The sequence below is a fragment of the Crocodylus siamensis genome, chromosome 5, assembly GCF_052110815.1.
Source record: "Crocodylus siamensis isolate JL-2025a chromosome 5, ASM5211081v1, whole genome shotgun sequence".
NCBI lineage: Eukaryota > Metazoa > Chordata > Crocodylia > Crocodylidae > Crocodylus > Crocodylus siamensis.
Window position 1 is genome coordinate 192,202,431 of NC_143399.1, and position 23,766 is coordinate 192,226,196.

Sequence of the window (23,766 nt, forward strand, 5' to 3'; positions counted from 1 at the left end):
TAACTCCTTCCAGTTTTAAAAGCAAACATTAAATGCAGCTAGGTCTTACCTTTTTACCAGCGAGCAAATCCTCTCCAAGCAAATCATCTTCAAGTTCACTGGAAAATAAAGATATATAAAATGTGAAAAGTAGTTATGTATCATACTTAAGTCAATGCCTAGAAGATCCTTCTCCTGGACAAGGCAATGTTTCCCCTGGGAAAAACTGAGCAAATGCTTATATGCTTGTAGTTTCAACCAAGGGAACAGCAACTCACCCAGTAAAAGTGTAATGCCTGCACATAACTAAGTGCTATGCCTTGATCTGATCATGTTTTTCTGATGACATGCCTGACTAATGTTCTCTCCCAGCTATACAGGAAGACAGATCGGAGAGAACTGTGGAGTGGCAGCACACAGTTCCCACATTACAGCAACAGGATACATTTAAAGTTACCATTCTAGAAATGCCTGTGTTGGTATCCTCTAAACCCCGATATTATTTGCTGGATTTACATACTGGATTTAAAATATGCCATGGGGTTGAGTGTACACTTCCTTACACAGGAAGCAGAACCTAGCAAGAGACTGACGTTCTATGCCCCCCCATGAATTATACAACCCCTCAAAGTAAGCTTAGGCACCTAAACAGGGCATATAAACCTGCAGATGTAAAATGACCAGAGAAGTAAATTCCTGTTGATAATACATGAGTAACTGAAAGGATAAATCCTTGCCAATTGTTCAAGTAACCTACCTGAATACCCAACAGAAAATCTAGATTGCAATTACTAGATTTGAGAGTTGGCTAGAACTACATGGCAAAGCATTTCAGTTTAACTGAAGCTCATTCAATTTGGAGCAAAGAGCTGTTCCTAGGAAGAAAGAGAGATTCTTTTTCCACCAACCTTATTTTCTAGCCCGAGAACATTAAAAAAAGCCTCCCAGAATATCAACAGATCAATAATAAGAAGAGATTGTACACACACAGCAAATTAATCCCACAAATGTCCTTAAACTAACAAACAATTATGGATAAAATGGATGAATCAACAACCAACAAGAGTGAGAATAGAAGGCACCTGGTCTTTGACCAAGTAAGAGTGAAAGAGCCAGACAAACCACTATCAAGGCAGATACCTCTATATAAAAGCAGAGGAATCAAGAAGCATAACCAATAATCCCAATGAACAGTGTAGGGAAAAGTTACTATCCCATCACACTCTCTCAAACAACTCTGTGCATGAAAAATTAAAGGTGCCAAAGACTACTCTAATATTTTCAGTCTGTTTCCCACATTTTTGTTCATATGGCTTCAATCCGCATCAATTGAGAATATTAGGCCGAAAATGACACAGTAACCTAGGATTTAATCTTCATCCTACCCCAATACAGAGCAGGAATGCTGAAGTGGACTAACAACTCATGACCAAGAGTTATTCATGGTCATGACCAAAAGAACTAGAGGCATTCAAGATGGCTAAGAAGCACTGAATAGTTGACAGCAATTCACATCTGCTATAAAGATACCCACCTCTAGAGAACTAGATTAGAAAGCTAGAGGAGACAGTTCAAGGGACATCCTTGTGACACAAAACAAACAGATATCAAAAACAGTTGTATCAGCTATCCTAAGGTATTTAAGAGTGAACAGAGATTTTAGTAAGGAACCCAAGAGAAGCAGGTTTATATGATCTCCCTGAATAAAATAAATAAGCAAGGTTGGATAGATTTAATGAAGCCGTCTGGCAGGGTTCCACCAGTGATGATGTATGTTGGAACCACTAATAGATTCACATGAAACTACACAGATTACAGAAATCTCCAAAGATCCTGGAAGGGAAGCAGAGTATGAAAGTTCAAGTATCCTTCATAAAACCATTCTAGTTCCAGACACAAGGCACAGAGATGAATCACTGGTTGGATGACTGATGCAAGACTGAACATTTTGTATACACACATTCCAGTGGGAAAGGAAAGTTTGTACCTGGCAGGTAAAGGAAAGTAATCAAACTGAACCAACAAGATACAGAACACGAGGAATTTTTAATTGCTTAGAAGCCAATGCTAGGATTCTGGATAACAAACAAATGCCCAAATTACTCACTGATGAAACTAAAGCTGACAAAAGACATTACTGACACCTCATGGACTGATTCAAGTGACAAGAATTTAAAAAAATGCTGAACAAAAACAAACACACCCACCCACCCAGTAGTCAGTCATAAGCACAAATATATTGAAGAATGGGGAGTGAGGAGCCATGGATAAGCCAATAGCTCTAGTGATAGATATTTCAGAATGAGTGTATCTTGAATGCTCACAGATCAAAAAGATAAGCCCACAAGTAGGTAGTAGTGCAGGAGTGGGCAAAATACGGCCCACGGGCCAAATGCAGTCCACGAGGCCATTCTATCCAGCCTGTGGGGCCCCTAAAAAAAGAAAGAAAGAAAGAAAAAAATGCAGAAAATTAATCTCTCTGCCCTTGGTTCCTGTCAAAAATGACAGGAACCAAGGGCAGCAGGACCCAGGGGAACCCCGGCAGGCTCCAACAACAGTGGGGCCTGCCCAGCCCTGCCCCCCCAGCTGGGTCTTCTGGCCTGGGAGCAGGTGGCTGCCCCGGGCTGGAACCACAGTTAAGTGTGTGGGGGGGGCGGCATGGGGGGACCCCAGGCAGGAAAGGAGTGAGGGGGAGGGCAGGGGGGAAGCAACCCTTTCCCAGTCCCATGGACAGCACCCACTGCTCGCAGCCTGCACGGGGCTGTCCGGAGCAGGCACAGGCAGCCCCAGGCCAGCTGTGAGCAGCTGCAGCATGGGACACCGGGCATGGGGTGAACAAGGGGCCACTTTTCCCCCATGTTCAGCACCAGCTTCTTTCCTGCTGGCAAGCAGGGGGTCAGGGCTGTGCGCTGCCCCCTGCCTGTACCACAGGGCTAGGGGCACTGGGTGTGAGTGGGCGGGGAGACAGTGGGAGCAAAGGGCCCACACTGGTACCCCAAGGCCAGCGCTGGCAGGGCCCAGAGCAGGGCGGCAGGGGTACAAAGCCCCTGCCGGCTGGGACCCTAAGAAGCCGGGCCAGCTCCCCTTTCTCCCTGCTGGTATAGCCCAGCCTGGCTCCACAGACCCCTGCCAGCCTGCGCGCCACTCTGGGTCCCACCAGTGCTAGCCCTGGGACATTGGACCCAAGACATTGGGACATTGGTTCCAAGATGGTGACCAGGGGGCAAGGCACCTGTCAAGGGGCAGGGCTACCCATGCAGCTCTCCACAGCCTGCCAAAACTGGGTAAGCAGCCCTCTGCCCGAAATCACTGCCCACTCCTGTACTAGTGGCATCCTGTTATCAGCTATAGAACAAGGGTGCACAGCTAAGATTTTTTGGCCCAACACTGATGGCCTTTTATTAACCAGCCATATCAGCCAATACCAATCCACTTGCTGATATGCAGCCCAGCAGCTTGGAAAGCAGTGTCCAGCTGGTAAGTCTGTTGTGAGAAAGGCAGATCGAGGCTCCCACAGTGAGGGAAGGGAGTGGAGCTGGAGTAGGTGCTGCAGAGCTGGGGCGGGGCATGGGACAGAGCCACAAGGGGGGGGGGGCATGCCTCCCCTGGGGCTCTGCAGTGGTGGGAGTCCCCCCTCCACCCCAGACAAGCAACAACTCCATCCCATGCCCCACCCATCTGCCCCCCACACCCTTTCCCCTCCGTCCCCCACAGACTTACTCACTGGACACTGCTCTCCAAGCTGCCAGGCTGCACTCTTGGCTGCATGCATGCTGCAGCTGCACACATGCACGCAGCATTTATCAGCAATATTATCGGTTACATCAGCTAAAAGAAGCCGATTATGTCACTTTTCCTTTCATCAGTGCCATTATGATATGGACCAATGTATGCACCTCTACTATGAAACAAATAAAAGGATGAATTACTCATTAAGCACCCGTCTCATATGCAGAAAGAAACTGTTGTTTTGGAGGAACTTTGGTTTGGATGACATTATGGGGCACTCAAGAATCCAGCAGTAAAACATGTGTTTCTTAAAAGTAAAGATAATTTTTCAAAATTATTCTCACCACAAATGAACTCTTAGATCTCATTAAAATGAATTAAATCACTGGACTGGAAATGGGTCACTACCTATGACCAGTAATTAATACTCAATTACATTTATATGGAGGAGGACAACGTTAACGCAGTAATTCACACGCATGAATGTATGTATGCTTCAAGAGAATTGTGAAAATCTGAAGAAACTGATGATCAAAATTTAGTGGGATGAAAAGTTTAGAAAGAACATAAGGAATTATTTAAGAGTTTTAGAAGGCAAAAAAAAATCAGTTCTATAAATCAAAAGAGAAGATGACTGATCCAAAAACCCATGTATGTTAAGTGGCCAAATTAAATTACAAGTCAGAAATAAAAGAAATGAAATGAATGGAATGGAATGAAATGAAGGGGGAGGGGGAAGGCAAATGACAAATGGAAAAATGGATCAAATGTATACAAATGCTAATGGGATGGACTTGCAGCTTGGGCGGGGGGAGGAAAAGGAGACTCCCACTGCTGTGAGGACCACCAAGGAGGAATACTCTTCTCTGGTCCGGACCTGCAGAGAGCAAACCAGAAAAGCCAAGGCTGTGATGGAACTCCAGCTAGCTACAAATATCAAGGACAATAAAAAAGTCCTTTTTTAGATATGTAGGGAGCCGGAGGAAAAGCAAGGGCAACACTGGACCCCTGCTAAACCAAATGGGGCAACTGACAATCAACGCCCAGGAAAAAGCAAACTTGCTAAATAGGTACTTTGAGTCAGTTTTTCACAACTCCCATGGGACAGCCCAGGTGAGGGAGATTCCTTGCCCTCCATCAAAGCCGACCTCGTGACAGAACATTGACAGGCTGGATACCTTCAAGTCAGCTGGCCCTGACGGGTTGCACCCAAGGTACTCAGGGAGCTGGCAAGCATCATAGCTCAGCCCCTGGCATGGATCTTTGAGAGCTCTTGGTGCTCTGGTGAAGTGTCCAAAGACTGGAAGGAGGGCCAATGTCATGCCTATCTTCAAGAAAGGGAGGAAAGTAGATCTGGCAAACTACAGGCTATCAGCCTGACCTCTATCCTGGGGAAGGTATTGGAAAAGATCAAAGAGGTCATCCTTAACAGACTAGCTGAAGGCAATATCCTGAGGGATACCCAGCACAGGTTTGTTGCGGGTAGGTCTTGCTTGACCAATCTTACTTCCCTTTATGACCAGGTGACTTATCACCTGGACAAGGGGGAAGAGATTGATGTCATGCATCTTGACTTCAAAAAAAGCCTTCAATCTGGTATCCCATGATCACCTCTTGGCTAAACTGGCTAGCTGTGACCTCAACCTCACCACAATCTACTGGCTGGGGAATTGGCTCCATGGCAGGACCCAGAGGGCGGTGGTTGAAGGGAGCCAATTGTCTTGGTGCACAGTCACTAGTGGGGTCACTGATGGCTCTGTCCTAGGACCTATACTATTTAACATCTTCAGTGATGTGGACATTGGTGTCAGAAGTCAGCTGGCCAAGTCTGCCAATGACACCAAACTCTGGGGTAAAGCATCCACACCTGAGGACAGGAGGGTGATCCAGGCAGATCTTGACAGGCTCATGAAATGGGCGGACGAGAACCTGATGGTGTTCAACATCAAAAAATGCAAGGTTCTCCACCTGGGATGATGAGAGGCTGAGAGCCATGGGACTCTTCAGCCTGGAAAAGGGGTGATCTGGTGGCCACCTATAAGTTTATCAGGGGTGCTCATCAGGATCTGGGGGAACAAGATTGAATGGTCACAAACTCTGCCGTGACCGATTCAGGCTGGACATAAGAAAGAACTTCACTGTCCAAGCCCCCAAGGTTTGGAATAGACTGCCGCTGGAGGCGGTTCAACCACCCACTTTGAACGCCTTCAAGACACATTTGGATGCTTATCTTGCTGGGATCCTATGATCCCTGCTGACTTCCTGCCCCTGGGGCAGGGGGCTGGACTCAATGATCCTCTGGGGTCCCTTCCAGCCCAAATGTCTATGAAATCTATGAAATCAAATGGAGCAAATGAATACACAATTAGAAGTAGGGAAAGTTTATAAATAAAACTCTGAGCATTAAGGGGGAAAAAAAAAATCTCATCTGGTAAGCATAAGAACACTAAAGAGTGGAGATTTCTTCTTTTAACTATTAAGGAACAAAATAAATCCTATCCATGTTGTATGCCAACTACTAAATGGAAATGGTAAAACTGGTAGTAATGATGCAGACAAGGAAGATGTTTAACAAATTAATATTGGAATTAACCCACGTAACTATTAGTATTGGTCAGTTAATCTGACATCAATCCCAGGCAAAGTAATAGAAAGACTGATAAGTATATTTCTGTTTTTTTAATTCGTTAACACCAAAAACGTCTAATTTCTATTTTATGAAAAAGTAGGCCTTGTTAATCTAACATAATTTTACTTCAATGAGATTTAAGTTTGGTTGATAAAAGCAACTGCATACACATAATATTGTCAGGCCTTTGTAAGTACTTAACTTACTACTGCTTGACATTGTGATGAAAAATTAAAATTAACAATGGACAATATCACCACAATTCATGTTAAAGAGTTAACTAGATCTATAAAAGCAGTCATCAATGCAATCATCACCATATAAAGGTGTTTTACAGTGGGGTCTATCCCAATCATTACTAGTGCCAAAGCTATTCAATATTTTCAATGATCTGAACAAACAAAAATCACTGGTCATAAAAGTTGGGGATGACAAAGATTAGTAGAGTAGCAAATAACGAGACAGACAGTCAGCAATCTATGGCCTGCAAAGCCACTGAAACTAGCCCAATGGAGAAATTGTAGAAGGTGATGGAGAGCACCACAGAACTTACTTGAAGATTGAAGAAAATACTTCCAAGGTCTGACAGAGTTTTTAATCTAATAGAGAACTTCATATCAAGAACTAATGACTGGGAACTCAAATCAGTCAGGGGAAAAATAAAGAAAAAATAAAATCAAACCATGAAAAAGTACAGAAGTTCCACACACGGGACAGTTAACTACAGAAACAAACTGTCATAGGTAGGGGTGGATTCACTACCCTTTGAGGTCTTCAAATCAAGTCTAGATGTCTCTCAGACAGACATGTTTTTCTTAGACACAAGCTCCTGAGCTCCATACAAGGTACCTAGATGAAATACAATGGCCTGTGATATACAGGTTGAATTAGATGGTGTAATGGTGACTTCTGCCCTCAAACTTTATGAACTGAGCAAGCCTCATTAAGCAGGAACAGCAGTGAAGAATAAAGTGTTTCAGAATGGCAGTGGTAAAAAAAAAAAAAAAAAAAAAAAAAAAATCTAAAAGGAAAACAAATTCCAAGAACCATATCCCATTAATCTTCTGGAATGCTCCCTGCATGTCTTCCTGGGGCCCTCCAGCTCCTGGTTATCACAAGCCAATGTCGAAAAGGTAAAGCAATCAAAGAATTCAAAGGCATGATATCTTTACATTTGGCCAAATAGGGATTAAAAAAAGCAGTAGAATGGGGGTTGAGTCAACGATGCAAGTTTAATTTCTTAGAAGCTGTTTTTACCATTTTCTTAAAAAAACACCCTATTACACGTTACTGTGACAACCACTCTCTCCCATATTATGAAATAGCAAGGTCTGAAGTATGAATCTTCTGCTATGTAGTGTATATTGCTACATCCTAGTAATAAAAAGTAATAAATCATTTTGCTATGGAATACCTGGTACTAAATATTAGGGATGTGAAAAGTTAAACAGTTAATCATTTGACCAATAAGCCCAGTGATAACCAGTTTTCTTACGGGTTACTGTTTAGCATGAGGCGGAGCACAATCTGGAAGGGAAGCAATGCAGTACCTCAGAAATAGCAAGGCAGGCAGGAGGGGATGGGGAGGGACAAAGGGAAGTAGTACCCATAGGCCTATGAGGTTAAAGAGGAAATAAGCAGGCAGCCCAATGACTCAATTAAGCAATTAGCTGCTCTTTCACAGGTACTCTCTTCCCCTCAGCCTGGAGCTTCAGGTGGGCTGTGTTATCTGGCTGAGCTTGCCATAGCCTCCTTCCTCCAGTCAGAGGGCCCTGGGAGCAGCTCCCAGCAGCGGCTGTCAGAGCTGCTGTGTTATGGATTAACCATTTAACCAATATAACTAGGAGGTTAAACAGATAATTTTTAAACAATCGTTACATCCCTACTATGTAATTCCAGTTCTTTCACTGCCTTAAGTTATGATCATCCAGCAATAAAATTATAGCAGAAAATTTTATAAATTGCATTAATAAAACAGGCTACCATAGCTGTATTTTCCCCTTAGTACTGAGAAGCTACTGTTTCACATGATAAATAAAACAAAAAGATGAAGCACAATGAAGAGGTTCTTTACCATATATATTAGCCCTTCTAAAAAGCTGAGCACTTTTTGGCTTTGGACTCCTGACTTTTTAAAAGAAGCTTCACTAAGAAGAATTTGGCTATAAGAAGTTCATGAGGAAGTGCTCTTCTTCCCCTCCTCCACCTTAAATCCTAAAGCTGCAAGGATAGTGGCAGCTGTGAGGGTAGAATAAAAAGAAAGCTAGTCATCCTTTGGAATGCCACCTATTAATTCCCAGAAGAAGGAACTGGACTGAAATTAAAATCAAAATCAGCTCTTTTCTTTATTTACTAAAAGCAAAGACTGCAAAATTAAGAACCTGAGTTTCCTGCTCAGGGCACTAACAACTTCCACTTTCTTCTCCTGAGCCATGGCAAAACGGATACAATCAATCCCCTTGAAACACAAGTACTACAACTAGTAGGTGATATACTTCTTAAGTTAACACAGTAAGAAAAAAAGCTTTCAGTAGATAACAATTTTTTAAATAACTATAATCAATGTGAACGATCAATGAAAAGCATTAAATCAATTGGAACTTGTAGTGTAGTAAAACCCCATCAGAATACAGCTGAAGTCTGAACAAATCTCCATGCTAGTAGCAAGGAAGAAAACATAAGCATTTTTTGCCAAGTAGCTTGACAACTGTAGTTGGGGTGCAGAATTTACAGCAAGCAGCAGGCCTCTGCCTCTTGATTTGTGTGTCAACTCTTCTAACTCTTGAAAATAATATTGCCATTTGTAAACAGAAAACTGAATTACATATAAAAAAAACATTCTTTCCACAAAACAAACATGATCAAAACATTAAAAAAAACCACACAAATTTAAAGGCTAAATTTAAATACACACGCACATCTACACAAAGCTGGCAAGTGCTAAAAAAAGAAAGTTAACTGTTTACAGCCATTATTGAAAACAAGGCATTACATAAAGAAAGCTAAACTGCAGTCAGAAAGCTGCATGACATCTGTTCATGCCACTACACTATATGTTCTTCACAGTGTAGTAGTCATACTGTGTCATGCTAAGGCTTTTAGCCATAGTCCAGGCCTTTCCAAAACTAAGCAATAAAATTGAACAGAGCACCTTCTGTGAGAGATGTGTGCGCTGCGATCAGGCACTAGGCATGCAAGGCACAACAGGTTCCCTATAAGAAATGTGGCTGGCACAGTGCCAGGGGACTGGTGCACCATACAAGGAATGATTGGCACAGACACAGGGGATTGGACAATTTGGGATGAGAAAAGTTACAGAAGTGATAGACAAAAAGGAACACGTGTGTTTTGTGTTGCCACCCTGGGAAGACAGAAGCAACCTTGGAATTCTTGTTCAAACAATGAGGAACCAGAAACTAACATCCCACACTCCCAGCAGAAGATATGAGGCCGATACCACCAAAGGTCACTGCTGTAACGCAATACAACCTGGCAAGTGGTTTCTCAGATGAGGAGGAAACCTGTAATAAAGCCTAGATATTACTACTGAAGTTCACTTGATACCAAATCAAATGAAGGGCCATGTCAATTCTTGGGGGTCTCTGGCAAAAAGAATTCTCGGGGCAACACATAGCAGGTATATACCGGTTACAATTTGGCATCTGCTGACATGCATGTAGTGGCCAACAACTTAAATCAGTATCCGAAACTGCAATCTTAAGAATTAGAAAAACTGCCAGCCCAAGAAGCCAAGCTAATACATTTCAATATAGTATCTGAATGCCAAAATTTTGTAATTACCTGTCCCAGTCATCGTCTCCAGTTCTTCTCCTCCAAGACCTTTCTGCACCAGGCTTATCAAACTGATCAAAGTCATCATCTGTAAAGAAAAAGACTAAACTTAAACAAATTCTTACTCACATATTAAGGGAGCACATGAAGCAGTTTCCCAATTCTGATGCAATGGTTTCTGTTCAGGGATTGATGCTACTTTCTTTTGGTTTTACAGTAATTCCTTCAGAACAATTCATGTTAAATTATTAGCTAAATAACAATGTGCCTTAATATTTTTTTAATTAACAAAGAATGCTTTAAGATGCACAAGATTCCTAATGTAGGAATGCACTGTTGGAGAAACTGAAGGTAAGCAAGAGTATGTGGGCCTACTGTTGCAAAGAGGTTTACAAACAGTTCCTAACTGTAGGATGACACTCCATTTTGGGAAACCAACCTAAGAACATGCTCACCCTTCACTTCTCACCAATTAAAAAAGCTTGGGGTGATCTACTAAGGAGCATTTTAAGTTCTATTCTGTAAGTGGGGATAATGTGGCAGCTCTAAAATCAGTCTTCCATTTATCTACAAGACAGAGAAACATGCTGCACCCATTTGTTCTCTTCACGGTGCCCTTCAGAGGAGCCATCTCTGAAGAGAAAACAGTCATTCACCTCCACCCTACTGGACTAACATCTACAGCCACAAACAGGCTAGACAAAAATGTGGTCATTTTAATGGCTTCTATGCAGTCAAACAAAGGTTCAAACACAAATTGTTAGACTTGGCAGAGAAGTAAAGATAGTCTGTACTCCTCATATCAGAACAATCCGTTCCTTCCAGACTTGCATGCAGGCAACCTCCACTTAGCGCTCTTAATTGGTTCCAGAAAAACTGAACACTCAGTTCCAGAAAACATTCTGAACATTGGTTCCAGAAAAACTCAGCAAAATGGCACTAAGCAAAACCCACTTGCCCATAGTAATGAATGTATATATAGGCAATTGGTTACTGGGGCTTCTTGCCACCACCACCTCTCCCCATTAGCCTGCTGGCCGTTCCAGTCCCACATACCAGCCCAAAGCTGCATTCCTGCTGTTTCACCCTGGGCCCCCACCAGCCCTGAGCCCTGGCCCCAGGCACCAACACAGGCCCTGTGCCAATACCTGTCCCCCCCACTCACTACCACCACCTCTACCCACCAGCTCCATGTGCCAGCCTGATCACACTCCTGCTGCCTCACTCTGGGCATGGACCCCTGCAGGCCCTGGCCCTGCACTCCTGCTGCTCCACCCTGGGCACAGGCCCCCACTGGCCCTGCACTCCTCACCACCACTTCAGCTGGTAAACTCAGGTGGCAGAGCATTTCACAGGAGCAGGCTGGATGTCTGCAGCCAGCTCGGAGCAAGGGGGTTTGCAGCATCTCTGCTAGGTGCCTGGCCAACTGTAAACCCCACCCCACTCCCAGCCAGCTGCAAAACCTCCCTCCCTCCCATGGCATACTCCACTGCCCCACCAGTGTGTATTCAGCAGGCATGCCTAGCTTCTCCCCACCACGCCCCATGCTCACGCCCACCCCCCACTTGCTGCTGCTGCCACCACCACTGCTTCTCCCCACCTTCCCATGGAAACTTGCCGATTTCACTGAGCACTACTGCGAACCTAGCAGAGCGCTCAGTGAAACCAGTTATCATTTTTAAATGAGAGCTATAGCAAAACAGCACTAATTGAAACCGCATTAAGCAGGGGCTGCCTGTAGTACAAAACCAGGCAATACAAACATTTTCTGCTGTCATTTCCCTGACCATTGACTGCACTTAATTTGTCTAAGTGTAGCCATAGGTAGGATTAGGGCCATTGTCAAATTAATGTTTTGTTTGAAGTGAGCTAGAAAAAAATAAAACAAAAAAACCACCACATTTTCAATTTCCCCCTACAATTCTTTGAAATTTTCAGTTTCTCTAGCTCAAACCGACGTCCTCCTGAAAAAATATTTTCTTTGCAAAATGGCAAAAGCATATTTTACCTTAAGTCTGTAAAATTTAAGTGAAAATTTCATTAGTAGAATTTATGGAAAACTCAAAAGGAGTGATAAAAGGTGCTTATTTCACTATAGTATGTCCACAGGAAGAGGGATATTAAGCAATACAGGTTCAACTGGATCCAGCTGAGGGGGTACACCAATAAACGTCATGCAACTTGTGTGTAGTTACCCCAGCTCTTCATGGTTTAACCAATTCTACATATTTTTATCTGGCACAGAGCCACTGATACTTTATTTTAACCAGATCCATGTTTGAAAACATGTGACTGGGTATCTGCAAATCCCCTCTTACTGCATACAAAGCTCATACCAGCAAATGTGCTCTGTTGATATGGCTTATAGCGTTTCTCCAAACAAGTTATACTAGCAAAAGTGTGTACATGTCAGTGCAACTACTGCATTTACTTGAATATAAGACAAGGCCCCCTCCCCTGCAATCAGCATAGAGAAAAAAGCTCCTCATCTTGCATTCGCATACAAGGAAACCTCAATACACCATCTATCATTAAACTGCTGCCAAGAGCATCACTGGCTCAGTAATGGAAGCCAACTATGAAGCTGATTAAATGCAGCCAACACTGAGCACAACTATAAAGCACATGGCCCACATGGAGCAAATGCAGATACAAAGCTTTTTTGTTTTGTTTTGCCGCTTAAAAAAAGAAAACAAAAAACCAACAGTGGGTATTCCCTCCACAGGGAACTGGTACTGGGCCTGGTGGTACTGCAGGTGGCACCAACAGCACCAAAGCAAGCCCTCACAGCCTCCCCATGGTGCCAAAAACACGTTACACTTCATATGCTGATAGTAACCTACCACAAGGGCAGGCCAGTGGAGCCCATCTGACTAAGATATATGGTAATACCCATTATAGTTTCATAGTTTCTAGGGTCGGAAGGGACCTGAGTAGATCATCTAGTCTGACCCCCTGCCATAGCAGAAAAGAGCACTGGGGTCAAACGACCCCAGCAAGGTGTTCATCTAACCTCCTCTTAAACACCCCCAGGGCAGAAGCCTGCACCACTTCTCTTGGAAGTTGGTTCCAGACCCTAGCCGCCCTGACTGTAAAGTAGCGCCTCCTGATATCTAAACCCAAACCTACCCTCTGCCAGCTTGTGACTGTTATTCCTGGTCACTCCTGGCAGTGCTCAGGGGAACAGTGACTCCCCCAATGCCTGCTGATCCCCCCTGACTAGTTTATAACAGGCCACAAGATCCCCCCTCAGCCTTCTCTTTTGGAGGCTGAACAAGTTCAGATCCCATAGCCTCTCCTCATAGGGCCTGCCCTGTTGTCCCCTGATCGTATGAGTGGCCCTTCCCCTGGACCCTTTCCATGATGTCCACATCCCTCTTGAAGTGCGGCGCCCAGAACGGGACGCAGTACTCCAGCTGCGGCCTGACCAATGCCGCATAGAGGGGGAGGATCACCTCTTTGGACCTGCCTGAGATGCACCTGTGGATGCATGACAAGGTGTGGTTGGCCTTCCTAACTGCCTCTCCATGTTCATCTTGGAGTCAATGATGATCCACAGATCCCTTTCCGCCTCCGTGCTGACAAGAGGGGAGTTCCCTAACCTGTAGGTATGGTGCCGGTTTTTCCTCCCCAGGTACATCACCTTGCACTTGTCTGTGTTGAAGCCCATCCTATTCTCATCCGCCCACCCTTGTAACCTGTCCAGGTCTGATTGTAGCCTGTTGCATCCTTCCAGTGTGCCTATGTCCCCCCACATCTTAGTGTCATCAGCAAATTTGAACAGGGTGCTTTTTACCCCCTCGTCCAAGTCACTGATGAAGATGTTGAACAGTGCGGGCCCGAGGACCAAGCCCTGCAGAACCCCACTGCCCACGTCCTTCCAGGTTGAGTAGGACCCATCCACTACCACCCTCTGGGTGCGGCCCTCCAGCCAGTTGGCGACCCATGTGACTGTGTGGGTGTTGACACCACAGCCCCCCAGTTTCTTAATGAGAACGGGGTGAGAGACAATGTCAAAAGCCTTTCGGAAGTCCAGGAAGACTATGTCCACTGCTATCCCTGCATCTAACGATCTGGTGATCTGATCGTAAAAGGCCACCAGGTTGGTCTAACAGGACCTGCCACTGATGAACCCGTGTTGGTTGCCCCTAAGCATGCAGTCCCCTGCTGGCCCCTCCTGGATGTGTGCCAGCATAATTTTCTCAAACAGCTTGCCTAGGATCGAGGTAAGACTAACCAGCCTATAGTTTCCCGGGTCCTCCTTCCTGCCTTTTTTGAAGGCTCAGTCCCCTTTAGTCCCAACTCTTTTTCAAATAATGGTAAGACACTACACACAATATATTTTGACTTCTTCACTCCCACAGCTGAACTGTGCCTTTCTTTCTCATTTCCAATGATTCCAGTTTCTTCACCAGCCTTAAAAACATCACCAAATGGGGTCCCAAGCGGTTCATCCTGTTACCCCCCCTCTCAGTCTGTGGCATACAATTAGTGTAGCTCCATCCTCCATGAGATAGAGCCAAACCAGGATGAAACTGCACCTTATCTGCATATACATTTTTGGAGGATTATTACAAAAATATCCAGTTCCAGTCATTAGTGGAGGCTAATTAACACGTGGATCCTTGGGAGGCTGGTGGAGGAAGGTATCTGGAATATACGCACACAGCTCTACAGCGCTGAGCTATGGGGTCACCATGGCTTGAAATGCTGTCGACTGTGCTGAGACCCAGCCCAATGAACTCAAAAATGAGCCTTTTGGCTTTGCACTAATATCATGCATAATGTGCAGTATCTATAAGTAGATACAAAAGCTCTGCCTTAAAGTATATATTTATGGAATACCTGTGCTAAAACTTGCAGCATTTTCAGAAAAGGTAAAACACATCAATTCTGGATGAACTAAGTCTATGGGTACTCACAGTAAAGGCATGTTTATTTCAAAGTCAGTGTTTTCAAATCTGCTCCTTACTTCCACGTGTTCAGGGAGAGCAGGTTCCCAGAGGTCAGGTGCTCCCCTTCCCCACAGATTTATTTTCCCTGCTGTAGTAGTGGGAAAGGGACAAATTCCAGGCAAAATGTCTGATAATAATTTGGTTCTACACCTAGAAAATTATAACATCAATACATTTTTATATACAGAATTTAATTATTGGGGTTTCATCCTATTTTCAGGGTCATTTTATACTTGAGTAAACATGATACTTCTACAACAGGTCTTCTGCAGACAGACTGTAACAAGGAAAAAACATTTTCCCTTAATCAACGATGACATACTGGCAGGCTTCTAGCATTGATCTGGTCCTTGCTACCAAGAAAGACAGTCTATTTTGCCTGTCCATCTCAAACTTTACACTTTTTCTCATGCCACGTCTTAGTCAGAAGCAGAGGTCCCTGTAAAAATCCAAAGTTACATTATACCTTTCTTCAAAGCCCATCACCTCTACCAAAATGACTAAACCAGTGAATGACTCAACCATGGTGCTGCAGCTGTGAGATTCTTTTAAGGGTGTTGTATCATATTAGCACTGTTCTACGTGTAAACTCCTAGACTATTCAAAAAATTAACTGAGGTATTTCAAACAGAAATGCAATATCAATGGTGCCCAGAACATTCAGACTTGTCGTGATCTTTGACTTCTTTGCAACAGAATGGTTGCTATTACTTGGTGTAGTCAAGAAACAAATGAAAGCTAAGAGTGTATTTTCTGAGTGGTACAGTAAAAGCTGTGCTATCCGACATCTCACAAGCCAGCATGCTCTACTAACCAGCATGCTGGCTTGTAAGAAAGTGAAACCGGAAGTGCCCACCGAGGCACTCCCAGTTTCTCCGAGCCCCCACAGCTGGGGGCAAAGCAGCCTGTGCCGCCGAGCCCCCACGGCCCAGGGGCATAACAGGCTGCGCAGGGCCCGCCTCCCTGTCCCACAGAGCCCCAGGGCCCATGGGACAGGCAGTGATGCCGCGAGACAGGCAGAGGAACACCCCAGGCACAGCGGGAGAAGCAGTGGCTGGAGCTACTCAATTAACTGGCACTCCCCATTCCCAGGGGATGCCAGATAACAGAGGTTTTACTGCACCTTGATTTAAAAGGTTAAGAACCACCAGACTAGGTAGTTGGCATGTAGTTACCACAGAATACTAGAAAAATCATAATTATCTCACTTAACTTTCACCCCTCAAATTGGTTGGCTGCACTCTCTTGTCATCTCATCATCCATTTATACTGTAAGGTTTTAGGGACAACAGGACTGTTTTTTTTCCATTTTCATACTTTGTTGAGCACTATACAAACAACATATAAACCAAAAGCAAGTTACAAATTGCCCTAGTACTATCAAAACTGGCTCAATATTTTTAAGTGTATGAAGAGCCCATAACAAGGTTGCATGTACTTGTATAGTCTAGAAGGGGCTCATGAAAATGATGAGAGAGAGAAGCCCTGGTAAGAGAGAAACTTCTGGCATGCAGGACATCAAATATTTAGATGATCACCAATTCCTTACACAAGCAGTGCTAATCTGACACCTGCTTCCATCAAGCTTAAATTTCTTTTTCTTCTCTGAACCTACAGATATTTTAGAACAATTTTTTCCCCTCCTTTTTAGGGATTTGTATTAGGAAATACAAAAAGTAAAGCAAACATGCACTGCGTGTGAATTACACTCTGTAGAATCCTTAAGTTGAGTGCTCATGTCAAGAGCACGATTACATGCCTAGAAAATGTAACATGCAAAGAGACTAGAGGAATACAAGAACTGTAAGAATGACTACCAAACATCTTCTGCAACTCTCATGCTGCACCAGAGAGGTTCCAAAAATTAAACCCATTCTTACGTTACCATGTAGAGCCAATGTAATAGCATACATTCTTCCTCAGGAACTAGGGGTGCAATGATAGAGATTTTTTGGGACAATACTGTTGGCTGATTTTTAAGGAGCCATATCGGTCAATACCAATCAGGTTCCAATATGCTGCCGGGCAGCTTGCAGACCAGCATTGGGCTGGTAATTCTGGTGTGGGGTAAGGGATGTGGGGGGGTGCAGATCAAGGTACCCACGGTGAGGGAGGGAGTGGGGCACGCACTGCTCAGCCGGGACAGTGCAAGCCACAGGACAGAGCCGCAAATGGCTCATCTGGGGGCAGGGGCGCAGCAAAGGGGTGGTGGCTCTTGCCGCTACACACACCCCGGGAGGACATGGGGGCTGCGTGCCCCCGGATGTGTGTGCAGGGCAAAGGCGGACTGCCACTGCAGGCAGAGGCCAGGCCTGCACTGGGCTCTTCCCTGCAACGGGCTGGGCCGGGGCTGTGCTTGAGGAGGGCGGTAGCGGTAGTGCCGGGAGGGGGCTATTGGGGGTGGGGGGCGGGACAGGGGATTGCAGCCACTCCAAATTTTGCCATCGCTCCCCTGTAGCCCCACTCCCAGCACTGCTGCTGCCCACCCTGAGCACAACCCAGCCCCACAGCAGAAAGAGCTCAGCACTGCCTTGGCCCCAGCCCTCAGAGGCAGGCCACCCCACACATTTTTAGGAGCACAAGCTTCCCATGCCCTCCTGGGGTACACTCAGCAGCAGGAGCCACTCCCCCCTCCCAGACAAACCACTCACAGTTCCAGCCCATGCCCCACCCCAGCCGTGCAGATCCTGGCCCTGCCCTACTTCCTCCCTCACCGTGGAGCCTCTATCTGCCCCCCACACTCACCCTTTCCCCTACAACATACTTACCAGCCAATGCTGCTCTCCAAGCCACTGGGCTGTGCTTCTGGCCACCCGCATGCACAGGGCACTTAATAGGTGGTATTGTTGACCACATCAGGCAAAAAAGCCAATTGCTGATACCCCCAATTACCCCTATAGCGGTACTGATCCAACATGGGACTGATGTAGCAGTGTATCGCTATCAGGAACTCCTACTATTGCACTGATTCTCAGTGTATGCTATGAGATCCTTTTAATGGCACAGCACTATTAGATAGGCAAACACTGATATATGATTCCCAAGATAAATTAAAAAGACAGCAAACAAGAATTCAGAGTGTCAAAAACATTATGGTCTTCGGAGTTCTTTGCAACAAAAGACTTGTACTATTTCTCTGCAGTCAAAGAACAAGCGAAAGATGGCACTTTGAGCCCAAAAGAGTTGAGAATCACTACTGTAGCCTAAGTACAGCATCAACAAGATAAGGATTTTCTTTCCACCCAGGACAAGATCAGGTGCTTCAGGGTAGACTCACTAAGACTCCATAAGCAAGAATTGCTGGGGGGCACTGGCACCCTATACTAATAGTCACAGCCAACAATAAAACAAAAACAAAAAAACAGACAAATCATAGGCCTGAAAAATACCTGGTTCTCCTAACAGAAGTGTAAGCTTAAGTTATATCAGCACGAAAAAGGTCCACTGCCATCACTACAGTAGTAATAAGTAAGCCCTCATCACTAGGGCCCTCTACAAATTAAGCTGAAGTTGCCCCTCCACACCAGCAGCTCCTGTAATGTTTTCTGTTTCACTGCTTGCTCTGACCTCCCGCCTCTCCACAACCCCGATTGGCAGATGGGCCCTGCTGCTGGATTGGGCCATATGCAGTCCAGCCTGACTGACAGGGCCCCACCAATCAGAAGCAATTGGGGGGGGGGGGGGGGGGGGGGGGGGGGGGGGGGGGGGGGGCAAATGATGAAATGAAAGACATTACAGCTGCTGCTGCAAGGGCACTTCTAGCACAATGTGTGGAGATCCCTACTCATTACCACATGAAAGAGTACAGTCAGTGCACTAATATATGTGCACTGCCCAAAATTTTGTTGGGTAACTATTTCCTAACTATGCACAGCTTAAATTTGGTCAATCCCAGTAATTATTAGGGTCTCTTAACACAAGGCATACGTTATTAACAATGTTTTTATTTGTATGAGATTAATAGTTGCATATAATTACTTGCCTGGCATAATGGCAACACTGCTGCAGGTGTATGATAGCTATACTTCTGTCACTGGATGTCTAATTAGTTTCCAAGGCAGTTTCCTGAGAGGCAGATAAAGTGTGCAAGTTTTATCCTCATTAATGGGAACAGCAAGTCATAAGCACTTCCTAAGGAGACGCTTCCAGTGACCGAGGGCACCTCATTTTTCTTTCAGCACTGCTAACGGTTCTTGCCAATCCTACAACCTCCTTCTCAAATAAAGTCTTCTCTAGTAAATATAAGTCATTGCTAAAATTTGCCACTTTGTCCTGAATTACAAAGAAATCTACTTTTTTTTTTTTTAAAAGAGAAGCAGATTGGAAGATGTAAATCAGATAAAAGGCAGTATAATGTTGCTTTAATATAACTGCAGGAGCTATTAAAATAAGTATTTCTACACAGCAACTGTTGCCAAGACAGAGGTAGCACTCAAGTTTTGCACTCTGGTAGGATAGCTCAGACCTCTTCTCCAAGCTAAACATCTGGCCACATCCTTCCCTCACATCTTCACGCTGAATCCCTAGATAGAAATCCTCTGTATTCAAAGTGTTGGAGGAAATAAGCTTTGCATTTTAGTTTAACATTTCACTACAGTCAACCAGACTACATGAATCTGATACCATATAACTATATCTTTCTGTTTTGTGTTTTATTAATTGGAAGAAATTGGGAGAAAAGTATTTTCTAGAACCTGATCCAATTTTTAGGAAGCAGTAAGTGTTGTTAATTGCTTTTGCTTACAGACAATTGCTTCCCCAACAGGCACTGTAATAGAATATCAAGCTGGCAAAACTTCATAGCACTAAAGGCAGGGTTTGGTTTTATTTTTAATGGATAGGAATCAGAAAAAATGCAACCAGCATGCAGAGAAAATAACGATTTCAGCCACCATAATATAATAATGCATAACACATGAGCAAATTACCCATCAAGAATGATGGGGGGCAGGGATGGAGCCCCACATCTGACCCCACATTTACTACCCCCTCTCCCCTGCCAACTGCTCTGGGGGAGTGGCAGGGGGTGCCATGATTCCCCCCACCTTCACCCTCACGCAGGAAGGCAGAGGGTAGCTGCTTGGGCAGCCAGGGGATGTTCGCCGCCACCACAAACTTCCCCGGCAACTTGGGCACATGCAACCTGTCATCCCCCCCCTCTCAGCAGTGCGTATGCAGTTGCCCAAAAGCGTTATGGATAGACAGACAGACACACAGACTAAGCCTTTTATGATATTTGAATTATTTTGACTCAAGTAATCCCACTCCCTAGTTCCATTTTTAAATATGCTCATTGAAGTAATTACTACTATATTTCAAGTAGTATCCAGTTCAATTACAAATAATGTTTTGAATGCTCTTATCAAAGTGTTGCTGCTGTTTTTATTCACTTGGGTGGAGGGGTTTAAAATAGATTACAATTTCCCTACACATTTAATTGAAAAAAAGAAGCACAGTAAACCACAGATGTCCAAGATGCAAGTATACAGATTGACAGACCTTTTTTCCTTAATGTCCTATGCAACTGCATGAGCTTTTCTTCAAAGCTGCTTTAATGTACACAAGTCTGAAATATTTAAAAGCAACATTTTTTTGTGTCTTTTAACATTAACACTCTTCTCAGCAGGGAAGACTGGGCCAGGGCTGTGCACAAGATGAGTTAGGGAAGGACAGGCTCAGCACACCCTCCCCACCACCACAGCCACAGCCTGCCCCACACAGCTGAGCCCACCCTACCCCAAGCGCAGAGCCAGCTGGGAAAAGGCTAGCATAGCCCCAGTCCCAAGCCCACAGCAGACAATCCACCTTCGCTCCACACAGATCTGGGAAAGCATGTGCCCCCATGCCTCCTCTGGGGGTGCCCACAGCAGCAGGGAGCCACCCCTCCCCCTGCAACTCCAGGTCCTATTCACCACCCCAACCTATTTTAACTAATTCAAACTCTGTGTCTTTCAAATCCAATAGACCCTAGGGTATTTTTACATGTGCAAGTGCCACATCGTTAGGCACTTTGAAAAGTGCCCAGCACTACAATGCTTGCAGTTGTACAAGCGGCAAAATGCATGTCAGTACTGAGAAAATAGGGGCGGGGCACTTTTGAATTAAAGCATCTCCAAAGTGTTTTAGTTCAAAAAGGCACTGCCACTATTTTCTGTGCACTGAGGCACATTTTGTTACTTACACAACAGCACACGGTGCAGCGCAGTTCATCTCAGCTCATTTAATCAAGCCTGCTCCAAAGTGGCGGGATCTCCAACCCATTGCGGAGGAAAAAAAAAAGTTGGGTGTATAAATGCCCCTAGATTCTCAAATTAAATCCATGTAAGGTTGAAGATATAGGCCTAAAGCTCTATACTATCTGAAGAGAGAGGTGCCATGTTTTTAAAGCAGTAGGATCAGTAGCATAACTAGGGCAGGGTGACAGAGGCAGCTGCCCCAGAAGATGCCAGGGGGCTGGGAAAGTGTTGGGCATGGGGAAAAACTACTGCCACCACAGCAGAGAGAAGTCACCACTCCCCTCCATGTCTTCCCTGGCTACATACTTACACCTCTGAATAGAAGCATAGGTTAAGCTTCATCAGTTATCAAAACAGTTGATATTAAGGTCATACTAAGCCAGCATGGAAAGAAAACAAAATAGTAATCAGAACAATGAGTTTGAGAACCCATTTCCAAACACAAAGAGATTCATTTTTAGCCAACGAAATCTGAAAGCTGCCTGATATTTGTCCCTCAAAGTAGTAATGCCTTTTTTGTCCCTGGCCCCAGCTCTCTGCAATTTGCTATCTTTATTTCTATAGACCTTTTTCACCAGGAACAATATAGCTATAATGGAATATGGAATACATACAAGTACTATGTTGAGTCAGATAGCATAATAAGGCAGCATGCATCTTAGAAACAGGAAAAACAAATATAAAGAAGGACTCTGTCTGCATAAAAATAGAACCGATGTCTAGGTACTGTACACTGCAGCAAAAAGAGAAGTGATATGTAAACTGGGTTTCAGTTGGACTTGTGATTATACATGGAAGGATGTGTACTAAATTTCTGAATCATGCAATCATCAGCAACAAAAAAAAGCTACACTGCTATAAACTAGACATGCACTGATACATCAGCCCAATACTGGATCAGAACCGATGTAAATAAAATTGTCTATATCGGATATCAGCCTGATGGGGCCGATAGTCTGGCCAATAAATCCGCAACACAGAGCAGAGCCAGCAGTATGGAGAGCTGCTTCCAACTGGTAAGTCGGAGGGGAAGGAGGGAGGGAAGGGGCATGGGGAAGGGGTGCACATCAATGCCCCTTCATGGTGAGGGAGGGGGCAGGCACTGCCCAGCCAGGGCAGGGCCCCCCCCCGCAGGACAGAGGTGCCACTCATGGGGTGAGGACAGTTCCTGCCACTGCCTGCACCCCAGGAGGGTGGAGTGCCCCTGGATCTGCACAGGGCGGGGTGGTCAGCAGATGCTGGGTGGAGCAAAAAGCCCAGCTCTCTTGCCGGAGCTGGGTTTGGAGCAGGCTTTGGCGACCCTAGGAGGAAGCTGCAGCCACCCCAAATTTCACCGCAGCTCCACTCCCAGCTCCACACTGCCCCGGCTTTCCCTGGCACTTGGCATTCAGGCGGGGCACCTTGAGAATGAAAATCACTGACCCTACTCTGGCAAATCAAAAATGCAGCAACTCATTTTAGAACTGTTTTAAATGACACTGCACAAATGTTCAATTGTTCTTCACCAGTTCATATTTCCAGTTTTGAATCAATCTGTTGGTATAATAATGTACAGGCTGTCATAGTTAGAACAGAACAGTACACATCTCATGGGCATGCTGCATACAGGACCGTCTAATGGCACTCAGAAACACAGGCATTAAAAACTGAGGCTGTCAAGGGGAGCAAAGTAGAATGCTGTCCATCATATGTTGCTTAATATCACTATCCTTGGGCCAGTAATGATCTGAGTTGGGTACTGGAACCACCGTAGATGACATCAGGTGGTCATTTGGTCCAACCCCCAGCTCAAGGCAAAATCATCTCTGACAACACCATCATAGTCATGTGCCTGTTGAATCTGCTCTTGGTAATTCCAAGATTGGAGATTCCACAGCCACTCTAGGTAGCTTGTTCCGATGCTTAACCATCCTATAGCAAACAAGTTCTTCTTAATCTTCAACTTAAATTTCATCTACCGCAGTTTGAGAATGAGACCTAGCCATGTCTCTGTAACCACAAAGAATAGTCCCTCCCCTTCTTATAAGCACACCCCTTCAGGTATCTGAACATTCTTATCAAACCTCCACTCAGCCTTCTATTCCTCTGATTAAATGTTCTTGTTCTTTCACACTTTCCTCTAACTCATGTTTTCCAGGCCCCTTACCATACTTTAACCTATTCAAGTTCAGCTGAGGCATACATGTTGACTGTCTTGAAAAGTTGGCCATCTGAATATGTATTCTTTCATATGTCCAATCCTTCTTTATCCTCTAACCTCTTCATCAAAAGCTTCCCTGAAACATTTCCTTTTCAGCCCATCAAAAAACACTTCCCAAAGTTATCAGGCTAGATCCAACCACTTCATATTCCTTCTCTGAACAACTTCACTGGTTCCCTTTTTCCTGCATCAGGTTTAAGCTTTCCTTTCTGCCTTCTAGGACACAACTAAAATAGCTTTTTATTG

General features: G+C 44.7%; 1 protein-coding gene across 7 annotated transcripts in view; it reads right to left on the reverse strand.

Annotated features, from left to right (window-relative positions):
• The window catches only part of RBM33 (RNA binding motif protein 33), a 169,032-nt gene that overhangs the window by 141,860 nt on the left and 3,406 nt on the right, over positions 1 to 23,766 (reverse strand). For all 7 annotated transcript variants that reach the window (XR_016442375.1, XM_090047647.1, XM_090047643.1 and 4 more), the window contains exons 2-3: positions 10,139 to 10,217; positions 50 to 98 (exon numbers count right to left, since the gene is read on the reverse strand). Coding sequence is in view for 6 of the 7 variants with exons in the window: in XM_090047647.1 (XP_089903773.1) it covers positions 50 to 98; positions 10,139 to 10,217 (128 nt within the window). In the remaining variant the exon portion in view is untranslated. The remainder of the gene's footprint in view (positions 1 to 49; positions 99 to 10,138; positions 10,218 to 23,766) is intronic.